The following is a 27,561-nucleotide window of genomic DNA, read 5'->3' as shown; positions in this document are numbered from 1 at the left end:
AGTAACATTGCACACTGTTGAAGCTGGGATACCAAGGTCTTTGGAGATGGCCTTATACCCTTTGGGAGCCTTGTTTGGTAATAATAGCAGTTCTGATGTCCTCAGATGTCCGCCGCCGGCACTGATAACAGCTGATTGGCGGGGGTGCCACGTGCGGGGCCCCGGCTGGTCATACATTGATGCCCTATCCTATGGATAGGGCATCAATGTCAAAGTAGTGGACAACTTCTTTAACACTTACTGTATGTATTGGGATATAGAATGTGATAACGAGATTGGTGTCTTTGACGCGCCAAGGGGATGGGGACGACTCGGTACCCGGGCCCTTGCTTGGTTTGGGGATGTCGCGGTGGTCGGCTCCCGGGCCCGTACCCTGGGGTCACTCTTGAAAAAGGGGATTGCAACTTGGATAGAAATAAAAATAAAGTAAATAGTTTGTGACGCCACCTGTGGTACCTGGTAAGGATTACCAGCGCTGCTGCAGACCTCCAGGGCGTGATGGGATGGCAGTTGGGATGTTTCTGCTCCCCACAGGTGGAGCGAGCCCCCGGGGCAGTGTGGAGTTTGATGGTGGGTTGTGATGCTGGGGCTTGTAGTGCAGGCGGGATGGCGCAGCAGGAGTAACTGACAGAGACAGGGGATTTGCTTCAATACCTTTACTGGTGAGGATGTCAGGTACGGTCCAGGGTACTCAGTAGGATGGGTGCACTTCAGGACTTCTCCCCAGTGAGCGGGTATAAGGCCTCCTGGTCCGTGTCTGCCTCTCTGTATGCTCCTGGCCAGCCTGCAACTGGGCCTAGCTTATGTGTCGTGCTGTTCCTTCACCTGTCGCTTGATAGTGGGACCTTCTGCTGGCAACCACTATCCCTGGTCGCCGGGGCCTTCGTGGTTCCTGGTCCTGTAATGGGTCTAGCTTCAGGTCTGTCAGGGACTTGTAGTATTCCTGGAATGCCGGTGGTCCCTACTGGGTATAAAGGACCCTGTAGGCGCGGACCCAGTGTCCGGTTTGTATCTTCGGGGTGAGCCTAGGATGCTCCTCTGCCCCTTTCAACTCCTCTCTCCTCTCCTCCTTGCCGTCGGCCACACTCGGGGCCCTCAGAACGCAGCAGCAGACATGCTGCGTCTTTGCTGCTCTCAGCGTCAGCACGCTCTCAGACTCTCTGACTCTGTCTGACTGACTGACTTCCTGGCTCCATCCTCCATATATATATACCTAACAGGGCTCCCTCAGGTGGTATGAGGTGGAAGGGTGGAGGTGTTTGTATGTAGTGAGGGCCTCTTGTGCAGAAGTCCATCCATGCACCCTGGGTCCTGTGGTACCTGTGAACAGCAGGGTGCCACATCTTCAGGGGTAGGAACGCGATAGCCATTATCCACCCACCTTTACATTTAGACAGAGAACTACGGGTGGCTTCTCTATTGAAAAGAGTAATCATCCAACCCCCTTCTCTGTCTAGCATATTTGGCCATTTTCCTTCACACATTAGAGGTCACGGCAGCTTATTTTTTCCTTGCAGATTTAAACCATCAAAGCTTTTTTTTTTCAAATCTGCAGCGTCAATTCTTTCCACGTTTTTGCAACATTTTTTTCCCCAGTCACATTTCAAAATGTGCGTATTTTACTATCAACACTCTGGTTTTTGGTGCGGTAGAATCCTCTGCAAATATTCAATGTGTGCACACACCCTTATAAATGATGCCATGAATTTCAGTGTCTTTCATTGCATATTTTATCTTGGTAAGTTTGCGTGTATTTTTTTTCCCTTGTATATGCTGCATTTTAATAAAAAAAAAGCAAACCCCAGAAATCCAAAAAACTTTAAAAAAAGAGAATTGTTGCTAGTGCATTTTATATTTTGCTACTAAGCAGAATTTGGTCTTAGTGCAAAAACCCCCCCCCAAAGAATATGCAAATATGCCAGGAAAAAAAACATTGCTTCAAGTGATACCTCCCTGAGAAGAAAGTTTGTATTTGTATTTTCTTGAGGGCACATGTGAAGTTGCTAAGAGCTTGTGTAATTAATGACAGCTCAGCCCTGTACACACAGAGCTATGGCTTCGACACTCCCTCTAATCACTGTTCCGTGGGCTCAGAAATGTGACCTTCACTACAAGATCCCGCACAGAATGGACCAGGACACAACAAGATAAACTGCACCTCATCGGCCTCTGAATGCAGGTATGAGTCCAGTCTGATTACAGAGGCTGAAGGCTAATGTACTGGATCTGTGCTGGCTCCTTTTGTAAAGGACATACAGTTATATGAAAAAGTTTGGGCACCCCTATTAATCTTAAGCTTAATGTTTTATAAAAATTGGTGTTTTTGCAACAGCTATTTCAGTTTGATCTATGTAATAACTGTTGGACACAGTAATGTTTCTGCCTTGAAATGAGGTTTATTGCAGAAAATGTGCAATCTGCATTCAAACAAAATTTGACAGGTGCATAAGTATGGGCACCTCACCAGAAAAGTGACATTAATATTTAGTAGATCCTCCTTTTGCAAAAATAACAGCCTCTAGTCGCTTCCTGTAGCTTTTAATGAGTTCCTGGATCCTGGATGAAGGTATTTTTGACCATTCCTCTTTACAAAACAATTCCAGTTCAGTTGTTCAGTTAAGTTTGATGGTCGCCGAGCATGGACAGCCCTCTTCAAATGATCCCACAGATGTTCAATGATCTTCAGGTCTGGGGACTGGGATGGCCATTCCAGAACATTGTAATTGTTCCTCTGCATGAATGCCTGAGTAGATTTGGAGCGGTGTTTTGGATCATTGTCTTGCTGAAAGATCCATCCCCTGCATAACTTCAACTTTATCACTGATTCTTGAACATTATTGTCAAGAATCTGCTGATACTGAGTGGAATCCATGGGTCCCTCAACTTTAACAAGATTCCCGGTGCCGGCATTGGCCACACAGCCCCAAAGCATGATGGAACCTCCACCAAATTTTACTGTGGGTAGCAAGTGTTTTTCTTGGAATGCTGTTTTTTTGCCGCCATGCATAACGCCTTTTTGTATGACCAAACAACTCAATCTTGGTTTCATCAGTCCACAGGACCTTCTTCCAAAAAGAAATTGGCTTCTCCAAATGTGCTTTTGCATACCTCAGTCGACTGTTTGTGGCGTGCTTGCAGAAATGGCTTCTTTCGCATCACTCTCCCATACAGCTTCTCCTTGTGCAAAGTGCGTTGTATAGTTGACCGATGCACAGTGACACCATCTGCAGCAAGTTGATGCTGCAGCTCTCTGGAGGTGGTCTGAGGATTGTCCTTGACTGATCTCACCATTCTTCTTCTCTGCCTTTCTGATGTTTTTCTTGGCCTGCCACTTCTGGCCTTAACAAGAACTGTCCCTGTGTTCTTCCATTTCCTTACTATGTTCCTCACAGTGGAAACTGACAGGTTAAATCTCTGAGGCAGCTTTTTGTATCCTTCCCCTGAACAACTATGTTGAATAATCTTTGTTTTCAGATCATTTGACAGTTGTTTTGAGGAGCCCATGATGCCACTCTTCAGAGGAGATTCAAACAGGAAAACAACTTGCAAGTGGCCACTTTAAGTAGCTTTTCTCATGATTGCATACACCTGGCTATGAAGTTCAAAGCTCAATGAGGGTACAAAACCAAAAAAAGTGCTTTAGTACGTCAGTAAAAAGTAGGTAGGATTATTTAAAACAAGAAAATGATAAGGATGCCCATACTTATGCACCTGTCAAATTTTGTTTGAATGCAGATTGCACATTTTCTGTTAGTACAATAAACCTCATTTCAAGGCAGAAACATTACTGTGTCCAACAGTTATTACATATATCAAACTGAAATAGCTGTTGCAAAAACACCAATTTTTATAAAACAATAAGCTTAAGATTAATAGGGGTGCCAAAACTTTTTCATATGACTGTATTGATATTCATGCTATAGCAACTCCATTTTGTCTGCTTGCTTCAAAATCATGTTATTATACTCTTTGCATAACATACATTCTTTCCTTCTTTCCTCTTGATTCACAAGCAACTTTCCCACACTAACCTTTTCTCTCAGGAACATTCTATGAGACACACTGCTCCTGTTATCTAGCTAGTCTGAGCCGGGATGTACGACCTTGTAACTTTCCACCATGCACCGAACTAACGATAATATGACCATATGTGTATTTCCATAATAATTGTACTAACATTGGTTCAAGCCTGTAGTATGGCTGTAGGTGATTGGCCATTGATAAACTCAAAACAATATAAAATGCTAAGTAGAAATAAACGGGGTTAGAGATTCTTGAATCCCCCCATACAGAGCTTTGCCTCCGTCTGGTTTTCTATTGGATTGTGCAATCAACCTTGTAAAATAATTTGACACTCACTTGGTCAACCGTGAAGGGCCATTACTGCCCTCCCTCAACACTTTATGGATACAGTATATCCTGCACTAAAGTAGCCATGGACGAGCTGGCCGTCAGCTCTGCGCTCAGAAATACACCGTCCGGAAGTTTAGAAAAAATTCTGGGCTGCGGTATATACAACCTACTATTCAGACTAATTTATAAAGCCAAAAATGTGCAGTCATTTTTTTATGCCTGGGAGACTTTTGAGCCCTCAAACATTGTGATTTGGTTGCAGTACCACTCTCTATAGTTCTGGTAAATTTACTTTACGTTATAGCCTTATGTTATAAAATTAGCTCGCTGCACTTTGCAAACCCGATTTTTTTTTTTTGCCCAAGGAAATATTCTTCTAAGCAACTTGTAGAGATGCTACATGACTATATCTATAATTGACAATCTCCAAAAGACTTTTGTTTCCGCAAAGAGCTACGAATTGAATGCGCACCGGTTAAAATGAAATATTCTCTGTGACTGCGAACCTGGTTCAAGGATGTCTTCATCGCTCTGCAGATGAAAGGCACTTATCATCTGACAATATACTGCACACGGATGACACACACCATGCGAATGCAAGGACGGTGATGGCACAAAACTCTGCAAAAGTCATGAGTCAGAGACGCAGGAGAACTTCAAAATGCGTTTCTCTCCATTCCCGTCAAGGCTTTTATACTTTCTGTGCACTATACAAGTGCATTACCTAACTATTTATACTTGGTTAAATTCTCTTAAAGTGGAAGAATTTTGTAGAAGCACTTCCCATATATTATGTAACATCACCAGCACTTCCGTCCTCTCTCGTAGCATTTATAAAGTATATACTGACAAGATATCCCAAATCTTCTGCTTTGTCACAGATCGTCTGATATGGCAGCCATGAATGACTCTGGGTGGTCTCCAATCCATCATGCAGCCTCCAAAAACCATCTCATGCTTGCAGAGCGTCTCATTGAATCTTTAGGATATGAACACCTTGAGGAGAAGACCAATGATGATCTTCAAAACACTCCTTTGCTTTTGGCCGTTGCAAGTGGAAGTCGCCCAATGGTCCAGTTATTGGTCAGTCATGGAGCTGATGTCTCCTACGTGAATACCTGCCAGCAGGGAGTGATAGAAATCTCTGTTCTCTTTCAGCACTCCGACCTTATCAAATTCTTTTTGAGTCTTCATAATAAGGACTTAAATGTGTATAAAAAACTAGCAGCTCTCCTAGACCATGATGCAGAAGACGTCATTAGGGGGGCTTGTTTGATCTTGTTAGAGCTGACCTGCCAATCTGAGGAGCAGGAGTCGATGTGTCATTTGAACCATCTTGTAGATGAGGGGCTTGTATCCAAGTTGGTTGATATTCTTAAGAAGAATTTTGCAGAGGATGTCAAGATGCAAACCTTAAATCTGTTTAAGTGTATCTTGCAGAGTAAGAATGTGAGAAGAAAGATGGTGGAGGTGAATGGCTTCCGGGTTCTGGTATCTCTAATCTTGGATGGGTATAAACTGCTCCTTCCTGGGGTCATGGGCTGCATATACGAGCTGGCAGCAGATAAAGACTTTGCAGAAGACGTATCGAAAACAGTCATGCCAGTGCTCATCAAGCTGCTTTCTAATTTCGAGCAGGAGAACCAAGAGGATGTTCTGCAGTCAACATTAAAGGTCTTGGACCTTTTGGCAGCCGGGTCGGTGATGTGTAAGGACAGTATTGGTAAAGAAGCCGGTCTTCTGGGCATTCTAGTAAAACTTTATAAAGTTTGTCAAGTGCTCTCCTTACTGACGGTTTGGAGCGGGGCTATTGGCAGCATCGCTGAAGGAAATAGAAGCAATCAGGATATTTTTCTTAATGAAAACATCAGTTCATGTCTCCATCAGATGTTAAAATCCCATAAAAGAGATGTCCAGATGTCTGCGGTGAAAACTCTGTACAGGTAATACAACGAACACGGAAATGTATGAGATCGTACATGGGTAACATATGAATGAGGAAGCCGTCTCATAGGGTGGAGGGGCAGTGATCACTTGGTTTAGTGAACTGGTGGGATACTATACACCACCATCTGTAGATTGTATAAGGCCCAGTTAACACAGCGATCCGCTTCCCGTTCATGACTCAATCTGGAGCTTTCTTCTAAATCCCCACACAAAGGGATTCAGAGATGTCTCCGGTGGAGCCATTGAGTTCAATGAGGCAAGTGGAGTCCGAAGTTGTAAGTTTTGGAAAAAAGTTTGCCTAATTGAACGTAATGTCTCCATTGGGATCTGAATCCAATTTTTGAGGGATTCTGATAGAAATACATTATGAAGCTAACAAGCTCACACATTATTTACACAAACCCATATGCCAAAAAGGAAAGATACAGAAAGTGGGGTATATTCATTAACCAGCACCAAAGCAATATTATATACTGCTTTTTTCAACATTCAGCGTATTGGCAGTAATACGACTGTCTGTATTCATCAATTTTCTTTACTTTTTTTTTATGTATATCTATGTCTGTTTAGGGGCATAAAGGGTAAATAAGGGAAAGCCGACGTGGAGCGGGGGGCCTCAAATCGATTCGCTAGGGTGTCAGCCCATTAGGGATTTCTAGGGCTAGCCTGCATGCTGATTGCTCTTTATATCTCATTACCATACACATATACATATCCTTGATGGGTTGTATTTTTATATACATTGATTAGGGTACTTTTTAGATCTAACAAAAGTTATATTTTAAGGGTTTTTTTTTTATTTGCTTTGGTACTGGTTAATCTCTCACATTACAAGGGTCTGTCAGTACTTGATAGACATTTCACCTCAAAGAACAGTTAATCTCCGAGCAGACGGGATTCTTCTTGTCCACTTGTAGCGGCATATTAATACGTTATAATACGTGCACAATTCATGGCAGTGGATGGCTCGCTCCAGGAATCATCGCCCCAGAGTATTTACTAAGATGTTTCTGCTTCATTGGTAATTCTTCATCTGGAACCACAAGAGAAGCCAATTCCAGGTCAACCACAGGTCTCTCCTTTCTCGGATTTGTAAGAGTTTCATATCCATCTGCAGAAAGGAATTTACGGTATTCATTAATACAAACTGATATCGGGCCTGACAGTGGATCACTCCTCTGCAGGGGTTATATGAGATTACAAGAAAGATCTGTTGTTTTTTTTTTCATCATCTAGAAATCTTAGATCTCTCTTGGCCATGGTCTGTAAATGGCTTAATTTAAAAGGGTGGTGTCAAATTCTTATCTTCAGAAGCTTCTAGAGAATGACCGCTTGGACCGGTGGCATGCCCGAGCCTCGGATCAACTCCCTTTAAAATGCTTCCATTTCCTGACTGTAAAAAAAAAGTGTGAAAGTTGGTAAAGAACTGAAGAAAAAGTTTAGAAAAAAGTTGCAGAACTTTTTCATTACACAATGAAAGTTTAAATACCAAAGGCCGAATTCACAAGACAGGCAGATAGGACACGGATGGCGCCATATTGGGTACATGTAAAAAAAAAACTACATGGAACTTGGTTTGTTAATGGGGTCTAAGGCTATAAAGTTATTCTGAAAACTTCTTTTTTTTTTGTCCAGTAGACAGATGATGAGGCTAATGCTTGGATGTTGATGTTTTTTCTCCAGACTTGTAGAAGAGAATCCTCAGGCGCAGAAGAAAGTCATCGAGTCTAACAATTTCTCTCCCCTCGTACATCTACTAAGAAGGAGCAAGTCTCAGTTCACACAGGAAGCCATTGCCAAGACCCTGTGGACCCTGTCAGGACTGGATACAGAGACTCGGAGGATGGTGGCGGCCAGGATAGGTCGGTATCAGGCGACCTTTTTACTTTTGGATCTGGTATTTATCTTATTTTATTGGCCATGACAGGTGGGTGTTGTGTCCTGACCATGAATGGTGGATTATATACAGAGCGCTAAGGACAAGCGCCACCAGTAATTACACAGACAATAGCACTAAATACTCTCCATCGTAAACCTTTTCACTAATTTTCCAGGCATACCTTTGCTGGTTGAATTTCTCTCCTCTCCATCTTACGTCCTAAATCTGATTGGAACCAGGGGACTGACGGTCTTGATACAAGGAGCCTACGACCTGAGGAATGCAGTCATGTCCGCTAATGGGGCACGTCAGCTGGTGCGCCTCCTGAGATCCCCCCGGGAGGATGTCGTTCTCAGTGCAATACAAGCTCTGCAGCACATCTGTCTCGGTGTCGGTATGTAGACTTCATGCAGAGATGCATGGAGGGGCTTCCTGACTTATTATAGAACTTTAGCTGATTTGAAGTGTAAAGCATGGGTGGGGGGGCAAAGAAAATGTCAGGGACACTAAAGAAAATGTCAGGGAAGCGTTCCCACCCAAGCACGGATGATCCATAACTGGGCGTCTTTATTAACACTCAGATCTTTATAATCAAATATTATTTTACATGTTCTAATTGTTAGATTTGCACTCGCCATATTCACCCCCTCCACGCCTCATCCATTATACCGAGACACAGGAACAATGGCTCCTGTAGATCTCATTGGAAACGGTCATTCTGGAAAGTCAACAGCATCCATCAGGCTCGCAGTGTGTCTTACTGACATGTGGCCAAACATAAAGCTTGTAGGCAAACACCTAATAGAAGTTCTCTGTGTAGCCGCCATGAACCGGCACAACTTCAGGTTACAGATCTGGATGAGCAGAACGTCTCCTCCCGGGCAGTGTCCCGGAAATCAGAGCTTATAGGGGATTCAGCGCTGGCTGTCTTTATGTTCTTGTGACATGCAGAAGTAGTGCTGTTGCAGAGTGTGACAGGCAGAAGTAGTGCTGTTGCAGAGTGTGACAGGCAGAAGTAGTGCTGTTGCAGAGTGTGACAGGCAGAAGTAGTGCTGTTGCAGAGTGTGACAGGCAGAAGTAGTGCTGTTGCAGAGTGTGACAGGCAGAAGTAGTGCTGTTGCAGAGTGTGACATGCAGAAGTAGTACTGTTGCAGAGTGTGAAATGCAGAAGTAGTGCTGTTACAGAGTGTGACAGGCAGAAGTAGTGCTGTTGCAGAGTGTGAAATGCAGAAGTAGTGCTGTTGCAGAGTGAGACAGTCAGAAGTAGTGCTGTTGCAGAGTGTAACAGGTAGAAGTAGTGCTGTTGCTTTAAAAGCATTCAGCAACTATTAGAAGTAACACAAGCACAGGAGACAGGAAGTGTTGTGCTCCAGAAGCATCCAGCAACTAGAGGGATTAACACAGTCAAAGGAGAAGGGGAGTGTTTTAGCAGAGCCCCAGGGGGATTGTGGGGAAGTTGTTTACTGTCTGGCCAGAGCCGAAGAGTAAGGTGGCTTATGATCTGTATCTCACAGAAGTCAAGGGAACAGAATTCAGGTCAGGAGGGAAGCTAAACAAAGGTCAGTTAGACTCCCTGAGCTAACAGTGTGGGGTATTATTGGCTAGGAAGATAAGGACTGGAAGGAAGCCTGTCATAGAGATCATCTCCCTCATCACACCCCCCCCTTCCATCTCCATGCAGGATAAAGAATGCTGTGTACTATAGAGTCATTGTGAAGGAAAAGCCTGTGGTTGTGTATGCATTAAAACTGTGCTGTACTGTGCAACCGGATAATAGACTGTGTACTGCTGTGCTGCAAAGGAGACAGTACTGTTATTACTGGAGCCTGTTGCTCAAAGAGACATTTGCATTGCATTGGCCGTGCCTCACTAAATGATACTGTTCTACTGAATCTATAATGTGCCTGAGAAAAGCTGCAGCCTATAGCCGCCCTGAGTAACGGTTCACCCAGGATTCCAACGAATTTATGAAACCCATCTCGCCCTATCTGAACCTAGCGGCGCACGTGTAACATTCTGTTTTTTATACATAGTATCCGCTATATATATATATATCTACTATATAATTGTCTTATCCCGTCTGTCTGTCTGTCTATCTGTCTGTCTGTCCAGGAAATCCCGCGTCGCTCATTGGTCCGGCAGCGGCCAATCAGCGCCGCGGGATTTCAGAAAAAAGATGGCGGCCATTAGCGGCTCATCTGCGGGACGGAGCTCAGCGGCGTTGCAGCCGGGAGATGAGCGCCATGAGGCGCTCATCTCCCGGCCGGTACCAGCAGAAGGACCCCGACCGCCGGACCCATCTGCGGGACGGAGATGCAGCCGGGAGATGAGCGGCGCGAGGCGCTCATGTCCCGGCCGGTAGCAGCGGAAGGACCGCCAGCGTCGCTGACATCCATGTGGAAGGGAGGACCGGGGAGTGGCACTGCGGGTCGGGACACTTCTGCTGCGAGCGCCCGCTCATGTCCCGGGTTCTCGCAGCGGAAGTATCCGCACAGGCAGCGCCGCTCCCTGGTCCTCACCAAGACGATTCGATGATTGGTCGCGGTCTTCGGACCCGACCAATCACTGATCTTAGCGCAAAAGTTAAATACCGCTGTGCTGATTGGTCGCGGACGCTGCCCGCGACCAATCACCGATTTGGGCGCCAAATTTAAATATCGGCCGCGACCAATCAGCACAGTAGTGGTTAACTTTAGCCGCAAGATCAGTGATTGATCGCGGGCCAAGACCGCGACCAATCACCGATTTGTGCGGCACATTTAAATAGCGGCCGCGACCAATTGGATGTCAGCGCCGCTCCCAGGTCCTCCCTTCACACCCTTGCCGCATGGATGTCAGCGGCGCTGCCTGTGCGGATACTTCCGCTGCGACAACCCGGGACATGAGCGGGCGCTCGAAGCAGAAGTATCCCGACCCGCAGCGCCGCTCCCCGGTCCTCCCTTCACACCCTAGTCGCTGATGTCCCCACAGTATCCGCATGGTGTTACAAAGATCCGGACATTTGTATTAAAAACCGCTGATTGGTCGCTGGCGCTGCCCGCGACCAATCACCGATTTGGGCGCCAAATTTAAATATCGGCCGCGACCAATCACCGATCTTGGCTCCACATTTAAACACCGCTGCACTGATTGGTCGCGGACGCTATTTAAATGTGGCGCCAAAATCGGTGATTGGTCGCGCCCAGCGTCGGCGACCAATCAGCACAGCGGTGTTTAAATGTGGAGCCAAGATCGGTGATTGGTCGCGGCCGATATTTAAATTTGGCGCCCAAATCGGTGATTGGTCGCGGGCAGCGCCAGCGACCAATCAGCGTTTTTTAACACAAATGTCCGGACCTTTGTAACACCATACGGATACTGTGGGGAGATCAGCGGCTAGAGTGTGAAGGGAAGACCGGGGAGCGGCGCTGCAGGTCGGGATACTTCTGCTGCGAGCAGTCGCTCATGTCCCGGGTTCTCGCAGCGGAAGTAGCCGCACAGGCAGCGGCGCTCCCCGGTCCTCACTAATACGATTCCGCTCCCCGCTCCTCACCAATACGATTCGCTGATTGGTCGCTCTCTCCGCCCGCGACCAATCACCGATTTTGCGCCACATTTAAATAGCGGCCGCGACCAATCAGCACAGCGGTGTTTAAATGTGGAGCCAAGATCAGTGATTGGTCGCGGCCGATATTTAAATTTGGCGCCCAAATCGGTGATTGGTCGCAGGCAGCGCCAGCAACCAATCAGTAGTTTTTAACACAAATGTCCGGACCTTTGTAACACCATACGGATACTGTGGGGAGATCAGCGGCTAGGGTGTGAAGGGAAGACCGGGGAGCGGCGCTGCGAGTCGGGATACTTCTGCTGTGAGCAGTCGCTCATCTCCAGGCTTCTCGCAGTGGAAGTATCCGCACAGGCAGCGGCGCTCCCCGGTCCTCACTAATATGATTCCGCTCCCCGCTCCTCACCAATACGATTCGCTGATTGGTCGCGCTCTCCGCCCGCGACCAATCACCGATTTGGGCGCCACATTTAAATAGCGGCCGCGACCAATCACCGATCTTGCCGCCACATTTAAACACTGCTGTGCTAATTGGTCGCGGACGCCAGCCGCGTCCAATCAGCGATATTGGTGCCAAATTTAAACAACGCTCTGCTGATTGATCGCGGTCGCTGGCCGAGATCAATCAGCAGTATTGGCGCAAAATTTAAACAACGCTCTGCTGAATGGTCGCGGCCGGCGACCAATCAGCGATTTTGGCGCCAAATTTAAACCCCGCTCTGCATCGCTCTGCTGTTTGGTCGCGGTCGCCGGCCGCGACCAATCAGCAGTATTGTCGCCAAATTTAAACACCTCTTTGCTGATTGGTCGCGGTCGCGACTAATCAGCGATTTTGGCGCCAAATTTAAACACCGCTCTGCTGATTGGTCGCGGCCGCCATCCGCAACCAATCAGCGAGATTGGCGCCAAATTTAAACAACGCTGTGCTGATTGGTCGAGGCCGGCGACCGCGACCAATCAGCAGAGCGATGCAGAGCGGGGTTTAAATTTGGCCCCAAAGTCGCTGATTAGTCGCGTCTGACGGCCGCGACCAATCAGCAGAGCGTTGTTTAAATTTTGCGCCAAAATCGCTGATTGGTCGCGGCTGGCGGCCTCGACCAATCAGCGATTTTGGCGCCAAATTTAAACACTGCTCTGCTGATTGGTCGCGGCCGGCGACCAATCAGCGATTTTGGTGCCAAATTTAAACCCCGCTCTGTATCGCTCTGCTGATTGGTCGCGGTCGGCGGCAGCGACCAATCAGCAGTATTGGCGCCAAATTTAAACACTGCTCTGCTGATTGGTCGCGACTAATCAGCAATTTTGGTGCCAAATTTATACACGCTCTCCAGTCCTCACTAACACGGTTCGCAGATTGGTCGCGGTCGCCGCCCGCGACCAATCACCGATATTGCCGCCAAATTTAAACACCGCTTTGCTGATTGGTCGCGGTTGCCTAACGCGACCAATCAGCGATTTGGGTGCCAAATTTAAACGCCGCTCTGCTAATTGCGCCCCGTTGGCGGCATACCTATTCTGGAATACCCGATGCGTTTGAATCGGGCCACCATCTAGTATATATATATATATATATATATAGCGGAGACTGACTGAGAATATCAGACATTTTTTTATTAATAGCAGTGGGGGACGTAGGACCAGGGTTATATGCCTTGGCACTAGGTGGAAAAAAAATGTAGCTATACCCTCTCTTCCTCAGAGTCTAGGCAACTCACTTTTAGCCTAGTGTCCATAGCTAGGTGATGCTGATGTCCCCCTCGATTTCTTTACCCCGAGGAGGACACCCCAGCTTACCGCCTTGCAAACACCAGATCTCTGCCGGTCACCTGCCGCAGTGGAGTGCTGGAGTCCCTACAATCGTGAGAGGCCACTGAAGGGGTGACCCTGTGAGCGCATAGAGATGTGAGCATCTTCCTATCCCTGTCCTCTTTGTGTCCCATTCCTCTTTCCACCCTGGGGCTCCCTGGTTCCCCATGTTGTGTGTGTTTGTGTTTTTTTTTTTTTTTGGGAAAATTGGGTTGGTCTCTTTTTGTGGATGGAGGGTCTAGGCATTTGGATACCCCTTGGAAACTTCCTTGCCCCTTTTTCCAGTCTCTGGTCTTTTCTATTTTCTGAACCTCACCTATTGCTCACCTATTTTATTTGTTCACGCTGCAACAAACGCTTAGCATGCGGTCAAACAGGCTCCCTCTGCGCCCAGTGCCTTAACCCATGTCCACTCAGGATCTTTCAGATCTCCCTCAGGACCTCCTGAATGGATCAAATCTTTAACCCATGCCATAAGTAACCTGGTCATCTTCTCCCAGTCTATGGTCAATTCTCTAGAGCGCTTGCCAGTCCAGCTTGGTCGGCAATGTTTACTTGTCTAAGTGTTAGAATCTATGTTGTTTTACTATTGGCCATCTTGTTGTGGTTTGCTGGCTTCTAGTCTTTTCCTCTGGTGCTGGGTTTCTTGGTCACGTGATCTCTGCACTCTTTATTACCCAGTACCTGGCCCCCATTCCCTGCTGGACATCAGTGTTGTTTCGCTCGTGCTCTGGCTAAGTAGCCTGGTTTAGTTCTTCTTGCTTTTGACTATTGTTATCCTGGGACTTCTTGTTCCACCAGTTTTGTTTCCTTTAATTTTCGCTTCTGCAACTAACTTTTCTGTTAGGAGGTCTTCTGCTTTTGCTCCCAGTCCTTAGATCTTTTAGGGATCCCTTTCCCTTTCCTACAGGTCTTCGTTTGAGTTCAGTGCAGGAGTTTCGGTGGGGCTATTCATGAGGAATAGGGCACCCACCCCAGCTTCGGGTATAAGGTAAAGCTGAGTCTCACTGCAGGGACAGCTTTTCCCTCCTATTCCTTAGTTCTAAGTTGCAGAACATAACACTAAGTGGGTCTGTTTCCCCTTCTGACGCAGACTTGATGAAAGAAACACAGCAGATGGGACCACCCCCACCCCCCCGTAGAGTCCAATTCCCTAAGGGATGTACAATGGTGAGCAAAAAAGTAACAATGTTTTGAACTTTTGACTTTCAGGCTCCATATCGCTCCATCCACTACTGCTTAGAACGTGAGACTGCAATCATTTTATAGACAATCATCTTGGCTATTTCATACATAAATTTGACTTGCAGCTATTTAGCATATGGCTAGTTATGAACATTCTTGTCATATCACTGCATTGTTACTGTTTTTCTCCTAAAAATCGAAATTTTAATTTTTATTATTTTGTCAGTATTTGTAACGCAAGGTGTTGGAAAGACTTAGTGCAACACAAAGGGAAGAGGGAAAGGGAGCCCAGACTCTAGGGAAAGGGGGGAGTGGAGAATTCCAAGGCTGGTCTAGTGTCACCCTGTCTCCCCTAACGACCCTATATTGGCTCTTCACAAATCGCAGCATGCATGCCTCGCCCTGTCTTTCCCTGGCATATGGCTAAGGGAAGGGAGGAGATGAGCATTAGTCGATCCCCACTGAAACTACAGACAACAAAGGAGGACAAACAGGGGGAAATTGCTTAGCTTTAGATGACTCCAGACAAATGCGCATGTGACCTCAAGCTCCAGAGAGGAAGCAGTACTGCTCTTGCTAAAGCCTTCACAAGGAGAAATGAATGTCGCTGACACCTCTCTCTTGAACACAGCAGTTATTTATACACCAAGACCAGGGTGTTAAATAGCAAGAGGAAGGTAGCCACGGGTCCTAGAGACAGCCTCTAAGAAGATGTCTGTAATGCCAAACGTAGAGATCTCCTGCAACCTACTGCAGGGCGACTGTCTGTCACTTCTGACACACCTGTGACAGTATTTTGTAAATCCACCTTTTGGCTTTCAACATTTCCTGCATCCTTCTGGACATGCTCTCGATCAGATTTAAGCATGACTCAACTATAATCTGATCCCAGGTCTTTTCTACACATTCCCAAAGTTGTTGCATACTGGTCGACTCACTTGGGTACGTAAACAGATTTTTCTTCAACTCTACCCACAAGTGTTGGATTAAGTTGAGGTCTGGGAACTGTGGGGGCCAATCCAGCACCTCTACTTCATTGTCATTGAACCATTTCTTCACCTATCTCAATGTATACTTCGGGTCGTTGCCCCACTGGAACACTATATCGCCCTTTTCATACCCATAATACTCGAGTGTACGAAGTAACCTATTTTGTCGGATACTCACATACAGCTCAGCATTGAGGCCACCATTGATCCTGGTCAAGTATCCAACACCTTTGACTGTGAAACAACCCCATATCATCAGGCGTCCTCCACCAAACTTAACAGTTCCTTCAATTTCTCGATCCATTAGCCCCTTTTTCCCTTATTTCTTCCAGACTCAATTTCCCCCATCAGAGCCCAATCTATTGACTTTCATCACATCGCTCCAAATCAACCGTATGAAATCTTTTATTGTCCACTTTATGTACTTTTTTTGCAAACTCAAGACGACACTTCTTATGACAATATTGAAGTCGAGGCTTCTTCACCTTTTCCAGGTCACCATTCCAGACACATGTAATGCGTATCGAATAGTGCTTGAATGGACGTCTGTGATCTCACTATTATGAAGCATATGAGCCACCTCCACTGCCATGTTTGTCGCCAGAACTGATAGACCTTGTGATGAGCCAACTTGTTGACTCTGATATTTTGCCTGGACGTCCACCTCTTGGCTTCTGAATGGATGGACGGACTTCATGTCGTCTTCTTCCAGCTGTCATGATGCTCGCATTATGTAGTTTGGCAATTTTCTTGACTGAGCTACCACTATCGATGAGCTGGATGGTGCTGTGTCTCTTTTCATGGCTGCTCCTCGATTTGAACCAGTGACCTTTCGATTGGGAATCAACATACTGAGCTATTATGGAATGTGGTTGTAATTTGTAGTATACATGAAGAAAAAGATTATTCCACCATCAGGAGCAAAACAGTAACAATACAGTGACATGACAAGAATCTGCATAACTAATCATATGCTAAATAGTAACAAGCCAAATTTCTATATGAGATAGCCAAGATGATTGTCTATAAGAAGATGGCCGTCTCACGTTCAAAGCAATAGTGGATGGTGAAATACGGAGCCTGAAAGTCAAAAGTTCAAAACATTGTTACCCTCTTGCTTGTCAGTATATACCCGTGGTCCTATGCCCCCCAATGTATTCAATGAGAAAGAGATTTTACGGTAAGTACAAAAATCCATTTTTTTTACATAATGACAAGTCATATTTCTTAATCTATTCTTTCTTAGGCTTTATTCCTCATGTGAAAATCCAGAGCGCTGTCGCCAGTTCCCGGGGGCTGAAGTTCCTGATCGCATTGTTGCGGCAATCTCAGTCGGCGCACATTAAGGTGGAGGCGGCACTTACCATTGCAGCATCAGTTCTAGGTTGGTCTGAATGGTGCGCTCTTCATTTATCATACAGATTTCTGTCTTTGATCTTAAGCAGTGGGGGATATGTTGTGACATGTAGAAGTACTTCTGTTGCTTTAAAAACATTCAGCAAATATTAGAAGTAACACAAGCACAGGAGACAGGAAGTGTTGTGCTCCAGAAGCATCCAGCAACTAGAGGGGTTAACACAGTCACAGGAGAAGGGGGAGTGTTTTAGCAGTGCCCCAGGGGGATTGTGGGGAAGTTGTTTGCTGCTTGGCTGGAGCAGAAGAGAAAGGTGGTGTGTTATCTTTATCTGCAGAAGCGCCCCTGCAAGTGAAAAGGATTCAAGTCAGGAGTGAAGCTAAGCACAGGTCAGGTAGAGTTCCTGAACTAGCAGCGCAGAGTATTGTCAGGCAGAAAGATAAGGACTGGAAGAAATGGTGTCACAGGGATCATCTCCCTCAGCAAAGCCCCCCCCCCCCCCTCCATCTCACTGTGCTGTAAAGAATGCTGTGTTCATGAATGTGCCTTTGCATTAGAACTGTGCTGTCCTGTACTGCTGGGAAGACTGTGAACTGCTGTGCTGCTAAGGAAACTGTACTCTTTGTCACTGGAGCCGGTTGCTCATAAGACTTAACTTGCACTGGCTGTGCAGCTTCTTATTAAATGCTACTGTTCTATTGTTTATGAGGACTCTTGTCAAGTGTGTCTGGTCAGCAAGTGAAACAACCTATGTGTCTGTGCCTGAGGGTCAATACCCCTGTGTGCCTGAGAGAAGCTGCAGCACATGGTCTATGGTTGCCCTGAGAAATGGTTCCCCCAGGATTCCAAAGAATTCATGTAACCTGTCTCGCCCCTATCTTAACCTAGCGGCGTGCGTGTAACAATGGCGGTGTATGCACTGGGGGATATGGCAATGTATACTCTGGGTTATATGGCGATGTATTCACTGGGGGACATGGCGATCTATACACTGGGGGATATGGCGATGCATACACTGGGGGATATGGCGATGTACGCACTGGGGGATATAGCAATGTATACACTGGGGGATATGGCAATGTATACACTGAGGGATATGGCGATGCATACACTGGGGGATATGGCGATGTACGCACTGGGGGATATAGCAATGTATACACTGGGGGATATGGCAATGTATACACTGGGGGATATGGCAATGTACTGTATACTCTGGGTTATATGGCGATGTATACACTGGGGTTATGGCGATGTATACACTGGGGGATATGGCGATGTACGCACTGGGGGATATGGCGATGTACGCAGTGGGGGTTATGGCGATGTATACACTGGGGGTTATGGCGATGTATACACTGGGGGATATGGCGATGTATACACTGGGGGATATGGCAAGGCATGCACTGGGGGATATAGCGATAAATACATGGTCTATCGGTATGTTTGCATCAGCACCTGGTAAATCGTTGTAACTGTGGGAGTTTAGTGACCATTGGGGTAAAATTGCTCATCAGCCCCCTGCCCAGCAGCAGCCGAGTGTGAAGGCCTCTGTACAGATGTAAAAGCCATTTCTGCCATTTTTTTTATAAATATATACCTGATCCTGGCTCTGGTTACTATGAGGAGCGCTGCTCCAGAGCTTGACAGGTTAGTTAATGGTTTCCAGGGTACTGAAGCAAGTGAACACACGCCTCTGATTTTCTTATGTCTAATGCGAACCCCAGGACTTATAAACACACAAACCGGCTCAGTGGTTACTAACACAATGAAAGCAAAATAAATGTTGACTGTGTCTAGAGTTAGAAAAGAAGTGCATGTGCTGTAGAAAGCCTTCCCACACGTGACGGCCTCACACCTGCAATTTCAGATTTTCATGCAAGTTCTCTGATACGCCATAGACCTCTAAGGCCTCCTATTATCTTTCCAGGTCACAGTGGGAATCTGGAGCTGATTGGTAAAGGCTCGGGCTTCAGTTATTCTCACGTCCTCCTCCTGTTGCGCTCGTCGGATGAAGACGTTCGCCTGACGGCTGGAGAGGCTTTGGCCACTTTTGCTTTTAACAGTACGAGCCAACAAAGGGAGATTGCTCAGAACGGAGGATTGATGTGGAGCGACTTTGCCCTATTCCTAGATTCAGCCGACCAGAGTCATAGGGCGCTGGCAGCGTTTCAGGTATATTAGGACATGAAGTATCAGTCTGCAGTCGATCTAATCAGTGCCATGATATTATTCACTAGCAAAACTGTGCAGAAGACAAGATCGACAACAAATGCACAAAAATACCCACTGTCCTTAAAACTAATGTACAATCATTACCACGTGTGCACAAATATCCACCCACCCGGGAATGGGGTGCAGGTGACCCACCAGTGACTCACCCTAGAACAAGGCAAACAAAGGTGACCCGCCCGGGGATGGGGCGCAGATGGCCACCCGGGAATGGGGTGCAGGTGACCCACAGATGACCTGCTCGGGGACAGGGCGCTGGTGACCCGCCTGGAGACAGGGCGCTGGTGACCCGCCCAGGGACAAGGCCCCATATATTAAAATGTACTTGTTTTAATTAGTCCTATTTAATTTCAAAAAAACATTACATTCTTTAAGGGTTTTATAAGTCAATCAGAGTAGCAGTGATAAATATTAACTACAAACTTGCAAAATACAAGTGAAAGGCAAAACCCAACACTCTTGTGCCCCAATGCGAAATCTGGACTCGGGCTGCCCTAATCTTCTATCTTCTATACACTATGGCAGAGGGGCCTATGTGTGACCTATAACTATGTAGAAAATTAAAGAAATCACCTAACATATCTTCCCTGAGCCATCATCGGTCATCTCCTCTACAGCGCTGGTGCTGTGGGCTTCGGCATTAGTGTCTAGTTTCTTTTTCTCCTCTTGCAGTTGGTGGTGTTGGCGCACATCATCTCTGACAAGGATCCATCATACACGAGTGCTGTTGGTATACAGACACTAGTAGAGTTACTGGAGACCACACGCTCCTATAACGCCCTGGCCCTGGCTGCGGACTGCGTAGCCAGATTATCCCATACTCGGGCAGGTAACACACGGCTCCTTATATCTATATATTTATATCAGTGATTTTCTGCTCTCTAGTGGATTTATGGCTACACTTATGCATTTGCTTCAGGCCAACCTCAGGCTAGGTTGTCGTCATGGGCCTGCACTGGGGCCCCAGTCTTTATATTCATTGCAGTTTTAGAAAAGGGTTAGGGTGAGTTAATACCTCCTCAAAGGGCCGGAATAATTTTTCCATAGAGTGCTGTTATTAGGGGCAGTTTGTGGTCAGTGTATGTTGTTGACCTGCCAGCAAGTGCAGAACCCCAGGCACTGCCAGAGCTTCCATGGCAGACACGATGGTATCCATTGAGTCCCCATTGACACTACAGCCCATCGGCTCCCTACAACCATTGTGACAGTGGAGCTGTTGTATTTGCTTTTGATCATGGTAACTGCACAGATTGAGGATAACTTCCCGCAGGTGTCAGCTGTATAGCTCTACAGCCCTCACTTCTGATGGAGGAGACTCGCGTCTGAGCTGCCATAGACATCACCTGTGCTCAGAAGACTTGCATGTACAGCATTATGGGTTGACGACTGCATTTTCGTGCACAAATTAGATGGCAGTAAAGAAGCTGCCCCGTGTAGTATAAACACACAGACCTGACCCTTGTTGTGGGTGGAGGCATCCTGATCCCTGTTGTAGGTGGCGACGGTGCCCTGACCCCTGTTGGAAGCAGCATCCTGACCCCTGTTGTAGGTGGCAGTATCCTGACCCCTGTTGTAGGTGGCAGCATCCTGATCTCTGTTTTAGGCGACGGCGTCCTAACTCTTGTTGTAGGCGGCATCCTGACCCCTGTTGAAGGCGGCGGCACCTGACCCCTTTTGTAGGCGGCGCCTGACCCCTGTTGGAGGCGGCGGCGCCTGGCCACTGTTGGAGGCGGCGGCTCCTGACCCCTGTTGGAGGCGGCGGCCCCTGACCCCTGTTGGAGGCGGCGGCTCCTGACCTCTGTGGGAGGCGGCGGCCCCTGACCCCTGTTGGAGGCGGCGGCATCCTGACCCCTGTTGGAGGCGGCAGCATCCTGACCCCTGTTGGAGTCGGCGGCATCCTCCTGACCCCTGTTGGAGCCGGCGGCATCCTGACCTCTATTGTAGGCAGCGGCGTCCTGATCTCTTGTTATCTTTTGCTCCTAGGCCTTTCTGCGGCTTTGGTTTCCATTGATATTATGAATTTGCTGTGTCCGCTCCTATCCAGCCCATCTCAGCAAGTGAAAGGTTCAGCCTCCATTGCTTTGTCCTACCTAAGCCTCAATCCGCTGGCTGAGAGGCAGCTATTACAGAGGTAACACATGAGATATAGGGCATTTGTGAGGGGCGTGAGGGGCTCAGGATGGTAGTTGTGGCGAGGGGCTGCTGCGTTCCCACATCCTGGCTCCCTGACAAAGACAAATATCCCAATTCTCCTGTGCTGTGCGTGTGGTGCAGAACACTCACGTTTCGGTCGCAGATCTCTGCTGTCTTCAGTTCTTCCACTCCAGGAACCGCTGCACACACATTTAGGGACTTCCACTCCATTTTATAAAAAATAACTTTATTTGAACGTTTGGAATCAACTTCATACAGCATGCCGCATTGATCACATACTTTTCCAGGGTTGCCGTCCGTTGCACCGCACATAGTGATGTCCACTGTCCATTTGTCCTGAGCAGTCCCTTCCATAGTCGACCTTCTTGGCCTATGAGACACTCGCAGCTCTGAGAGTCCCGTACTGCCTTCTCTGTACTATTTCCTGTCCAACTTCCTCTTCTGGGAAGATTTCTGAACACGCACTTCTCTGTGGCTCCTGTGGACCATAGGCCCCGAACGTTAAGGAAATATCTGATTTTGAGTTTCTGACTGACGTTTCTCTGCTGCTGGACAGACCATGCTCCTGGTGCAGTCGGTCATAACACATACTGATACATTAAAACATGGTGTAACATTATGTGCATACAGAGGGAAAAGGTGCATGAAGGTCCTGGTCACCCTCTTACACCTTTACAACTAATCCACTGATCAGAAAGGTCGTTTATTCCAGAGTAATGCCGGGTTTACCGATCGGCTACTTGTTAGCTGATTGGCGATCATCTCATTCCACAAGCCAACGACCTTTCTATATACACAGAGTGACTGTAAATACTATTCACACATGACGATGTGCAGCTGAAAACGATGATTTTTCAGGTTACGGAAAAATCATCGCACCTGATTGTGATGAAAGCCGGCCGGTGGGTGCAGCTCTCTGGCGCCCCCTTACCTCTCAGGTCAGTCAAGGTACTGCACCTAGAGAAAGTAGTGCCAGGTAGCTGCAACCAGCGCAGGGAACACGGTAGTGTGTTATCCCTTCAACGTCACTAAACCGTAACGTCACTACACAGCACAACTCGCTAGCGCCCTCTTAGCCTCAGGTCAGTCAAGGAACTGCACCTAGGATAAGCGGTCGCCAGAGAGACTGTCCTGTAACCTACTGGGTATCGGGGCCCTCTGTAGTGAGGGCGGTATATATATCTTCCTTGGCCGCGCCAGGAATATATATATCTGAACCTCCGACCGTCACTACCAGCCTTCCCCAATCCCCAGTTGGTATGCTGCCACCAGTCCCTATTTTAGATATACGCCCAGTCCGTGAATGGGCCTATATCGGGTCAGGAACCAACCCTGGGTAGCGTTTTTGGCTTGAGCCGAGCTCACACGGACGTGCGTTCGTTATGCAGAATAAAAGGCAGGCCCACAATTACTTGAGGTAATTGATTATAATAATACACTAGATACACGATATACAACTAAATATACACAGGTATAAGGTCAGGCTAAACTATACAACAATGGAATACAACACACAGAATCACCACAGCATATCAGTTACCGGTTTCTTGATTTTCTTGTGACGCAGGGAGAGGATTCTGCGATCGCAGGCACGGTTCTTTGTTACAGGCTGAGGCCTACCACCGCATGGTCAAACTGCTCCTCCCCTTGGTGGCCTCAGCTGGTGCTCAGATGTTCAGCACACCACTCTTGGGTCAAGACTGACTTGTCTCTTGTCTGTCCTGCTATCTTACCTGCCCCGTCCCGCCCACTGCTGGTGAGGTCAGCTGGCTCAGTCTCCACCCTCAGGTCTAACTTCGATCAGAAGCCCAAATTCTAAGGAACCCAATAACTTCTTCTGGGATGGTCTCAGGATACCCACAGGGGTTCCCACGGATTCGGGCCGCCGTAACCGACCTTTTGATATCAATTATGATACCATACGGTCCTCAGGAATGGCTCAGCGCTATATCTTGGCTTCCAGAGCACGTACAAACGTCTACCGCGGAGGCTTGTGTGCGCAATGGCTCCGGGACACCGTGATATTTTTTTATTGGCCCATCCCACGCAACATGCGTGTACTTTTCATGTTTCTATATCTTATGCCTCCATGCTTGTGACAGACAAAGAAACTAGTCCTATGGGACAAATGGTCAGTTACAGATGGACGAAGCACCCCCCCCTGCTGGCTGTGTTTCCTCTCGAAGTCTTTGAAGCTCCTAGCATTCAAGTGTTAAGTAGGCTTCTTATCTTACAGGAGCCTGGATGGGGGGAAACTATCTAGTTGACGTTTTAACAGAAGGTCCCAAGGGTGGGGGCTGCTGAAGTGTGGCCATCCCTGGATATGATTTATCATTACCAAGATGGCGGCTACGGGTTCATCACACTGATGAATGACCATTTTGCTCACTCATCGGTTGATTGCCTGACTATTTTAGAAGGGTCAATAGCCAGGATTGGTGCTTAACTATGATAAATATCGTCTCGCTTGCCCTCTGTCCCCTCCTTACCTGTGTATAAATAGATATCCGTCTATCACTTACTATATTTTTGGGTTTGGTACCAGATGTAGAAGAGAACCGGAGCTCATGAAGGTCCTAATATACTACAACAAGAAGCGAAGATGGTCGGAAAGTTTCCTGGAGAGATGGAGACACATCAGGGAGCTGACGCTGCCCCCAATCCGGTACACGCTTTCCTGTCCATATCAATAATTCCGGGCTGTGCAGTGGTTAATAATCGTCAGTTCAGATTGGTTTATATTGTGGGACCCTCTCTATTGGCCACCAGCACAGTTTCCAATGGAAGATGTCCTCAGAGTCACATAGCAGATTGTAATAGAAATATTGTAATCTAATTGATCATGTCTTAGGAGAACGGCGGCATTTGTGACATCCTCTGGCAGACAGACAATGGTCAGAAAAGCCATCCAGAGCTCTGCAGGTACTGTGCCTACGTAAGTGTCAGTCAGAGCCATCGATAAAGCTGCCGACTGCTATGTCTGCACTGTGACCGATACATATCTCATAAGGATTGTTAACTCTTTTTCTTCCAGATCAGATCATCGCTCCCCGAGATGACAATTTCTCCAGTCACCAAAGTGATGTCAAGAGGAAGAATAATTGCTTATCTGTTTAATAATATACATGTAGTCTGCACTCTTATTACACACAGAAATTGCACAGTACCACTCCTCCTGTCCTGTATGTATACACTGCACAGTACCACTCCTCCTGTCCTGTATGTATACACTGCACAGTACCCCTCCTCCTGTCCTGTATATATACACTGCACAGCACCACTCCTCCTGTCCTGTATATATACACTGCACAGTACCACTCCTCCTGTCCTGTATGTATACACTGCACAGTACCACTCCTCCTGTCCTGTATGTATACACTGCACAGTACCCCTCCTCCTGTCCTGTATATATACACTGCACAGCACCACTCCTCCTGTCCTGTATATATACACTGCACAGTACCACTCCTCCTGTCCTGTATGTATACACTGCACAGTACCACTCCTCCTGTCCTGTATGTATACACTGCACAGTACCACTCCTCCTGTCCTGTATATATACACTCCACAGTACCACTCCTCCTGTCCTGTATGTATACACTGCACAGTACCCCTCCTCCTGTCCTGTATATATACACTGCACAGCACCACTCCTCCTGTCCTGTATATATACACTGCACAGTACCACTCCTCCTGTCCTGTATGTATACACTGCACAGTACCCCTCCTCCTGTCCTGTATATACACACTGCACAGTACCACTGCTCCTGTCCTGTATATATACACTGCACAGTACCACTCCTCCTGTCCTGTATATATACACTGCACAGTACCACTGCTCCTGTCCTGTATATATATACTGCACAGTACCACTCCTCCTGTCCTGTATATATATACACTGCACAGTACCACTCCTCCTGTCCTGTACATACACACTGCACAGTACCACTGCTCCTGTCCTGTATATATACACTGCACAGTACCACTTCTCCTGTCCTGTATATATACACTGCACAGTACCACTCCTCCTGTCCTGTATACATACACTGCACAGTACCACTCCTCCTGTCCTGTATATATACACTGCACGTTACCACTTCTTCTGTCCTGTATACATACACTGCACAGTACCACTCCTCCTGTCCTGTATACATACACTGCACAGTACCACTCCTCCTGTCCTGTATATATACACTGCACAGTACCACTCCTCCTGCCCTGTATATATACACTGCACAGTACCACTTCTCATGTCCTGTATGTATACACTGCACAGTACCACTCCTCCTGTCCTGTATATATATGTAGCACCCCGAGGACTCGGCTGCTACAGGGGTATTGCACCTCAGACCAGAGGTGTGGTATTCCACTCCCGGGTAAGGATGGAGTGTGGAACTGGGCTCAGATAGCTGCATGCACCACACTCACCCCATTTCCGGGGGACAGATCAACGGTACTCCCACCAGATAGATGTGCAGGTACGACAGCTTCTGTCCCTGGCTGGAGTGGGGAGGGGGGAGGAACATCCTAGTGGTGTAGGAGCAGAGAGGGGAGGGACTCTGGGCAGAGGTAGGAGCCCATTGGTTGCTCGTCACCTGGGCTCGGGTGTCAGAGGGAGTATATAAGGTGGGCACCATCTTAGGACAGGGTCTGTTCTGTTCAGAGAGGAGCTCAGCCAGAGAGGGCTGACAGGGAGCTGTGGCTCAGTCTGGGCCCAGCTCCAGAGTCAGGCCTGGAGTGGAGGCCTGAAGCTGAGAGAGGGAGAGAGAGAGAAGTCAGAGGAAGAAGGAACAGAAACACCAGGAAAGGCCCAGAGACGCAAGAGAGAGGGAACCCTGAGATCCCACGAAATAACGGGTGAAGGGTTGGCAGAACAGGGTGCCGGATCCCAAACTGGTGAAGGCCAATTATCCTTAGCCAGGAACCGGAGGTCGTGGACAAGTTTTGGCGCGACCCCTCGCCATATCTACCAGGAAGGCATACCATATAGGGTCAGGGAAACCGGGAAAGGTTTCACCACCAGAAGGCCCGAGGGAGCTGGACAAAGGTGGATCCCTGGTGGGGACGGCCAGTAGAAAGGAAGAGAGGGGAGCTCAGGACCACGCTCTGGAACTGCCTGGGAGTTGGCCGAGTCCCGCACCTGGTGGACGCAGCACGGCTCGGGTGGTCCTAGCTGTACACAAGGGACCTGATAAAGAACTGTGAGTAAAGCTGTGAAAACTGCAATTGCACGTCTCTGAGCTTCCTTGTCACACCACCACTACCACTATCATCTTTTCCTGCTTCATCAGCTGCCCTGAGGCTATACCCCTCCCGTTGGGGGTTATACCATCCACGCTGCACATCCGTACCACCGGCCTCAGCGGACTGCCCTGCAGCGGCGGCTTCATAGCCGCATTCAACGGGTGGCGTAGTCGGACACTAATACCATCATATCAATAACGTCACTTAGTTTGACCACCCTGGGCACGGACCGGGTCACCGCCACGAGGACTACTACCCCTATCGGATCCGGCTCCGGGTATCCCCCGCGCGCCCGCGCGCCGCACTACAGCACTGGCCCAGGGGGCGAGTCATATACACTGCACAGTATCACTCCTCCTGTAAATATACACTGCACAGTACCACTCCTCCTGTCCTGTATATATACACTGCACAGTACCACTCCTCCTGTATATATACAGTACAATACAGAACAATAATACATTACAGGACACCAAACATATGAACAAAACAAGACGACAAATCACAGAAAATAGAAACAAAATAAATCCCCCCAGGAATATATACATATACAAGAAATAAATATTATAAAACCTATAAAACCCCCGGCCCAGCTTCATTCATACTACTATATACAATCCCACACAACGCTCACACCGTCCTATATACACATAAAACACCGTCCTATATACAAGATTATATACAATAAAACACTAAACCTAATATAACGTATATACAACCGGACACTAACACTAACCTACTGGTCCCACTGCCTGACCTTAGTCACACCCTTACCGCACCTCATTCACACCACAGAAAACCAAAAATAACAATATATACAATAGTGACATGAACAATTTTAAACCATTTTTTTTTTGTATATTTTTTGTATTTTTTT

General features: G+C 47.3%; 1 protein-coding gene across 2 annotated transcripts; it reads left to right on the top strand.

Annotated features, from left to right (window-relative positions):
• Positions 1–1,992: 1,992 nt before the first annotated feature.
• On the top strand, positions 1,993–24,819 carry LOC141175940 (ankyrin and armadillo repeat-containing protein-like). Of its 2 annotated transcripts, none has more exons than XM_073659932.1 (11): positions 1,993–2,179; positions 5,235–6,296; positions 7,984–8,162; positions 8,355–8,573; positions 16,950–17,087; positions 18,985–19,229; positions 19,959–20,115; positions 21,270–21,417; positions 23,986–24,105; positions 24,292–24,362; positions 24,475–24,819. In XM_073659932.1, the coding sequence occupies exons 2-11, from the start codon at positions 5,245–5,247 to the stop codon at positions 24,555–24,557; spliced, it is 2,412 nt and encodes an 803-aa protein (XP_073516033.1). In that variant the 5' UTR covers positions 1,993–2,179; positions 5,235–5,244; the 3' UTR covers positions 24,558–24,819. The 2 variants fall into 2 exon arrangements, with proteins under 2 accessions (XP_073516033.1, XP_073516034.1); XM_073659933.1 differs by having other exon boundaries at positions 24,292–24,375.
• The last annotated feature ends 2,742 nt before the right edge of the window (positions 24,820–27,561 follow it).

The sequence above is a fragment of the Phyllobates terribilis genome, unplaced genomic scaffold (assembly GCF_046119375.1).
Source record: "Phyllobates terribilis strain yellow unplaced genomic scaffold, ASM4611937v1 Scaffold_14__1_contigs__length_39327217, whole genome shotgun sequence".
In the NCBI taxonomy this organism is placed as follows: domain Eukaryota; kingdom Metazoa; phylum Chordata; class Amphibia; order Anura; family Dendrobatidae; genus Phyllobates; species Phyllobates terribilis.
This window is presented reverse-complemented; position numbering and strand designations above follow the sequence as displayed.

Excerpts from the sequence above, each read along its gene's own strand:
- LOC141175940 (XM_073659932.1), top strand. The coding sequence starts at position 5,245 with ATGGCAGCCATGAATGACTCTGGGTGGTCTCCAATCCATCATGCAGCC. Across the intron at positions 21,418-23,985 it reads GAGAGGCAGCTATTACAGAG|ATGTAGAAGAGAACCGGAGC; the intron begins GTAACACATGAG and ends GTTTGGTACCAG. Across the intron at positions 24,363-24,474 it reads AGCCATCCAGAGCTCTGCAG|ATCAGATCATCGCTCCCCGA; the intron begins GTACTGTGCCTA and ends TTTTTCTTCCAG.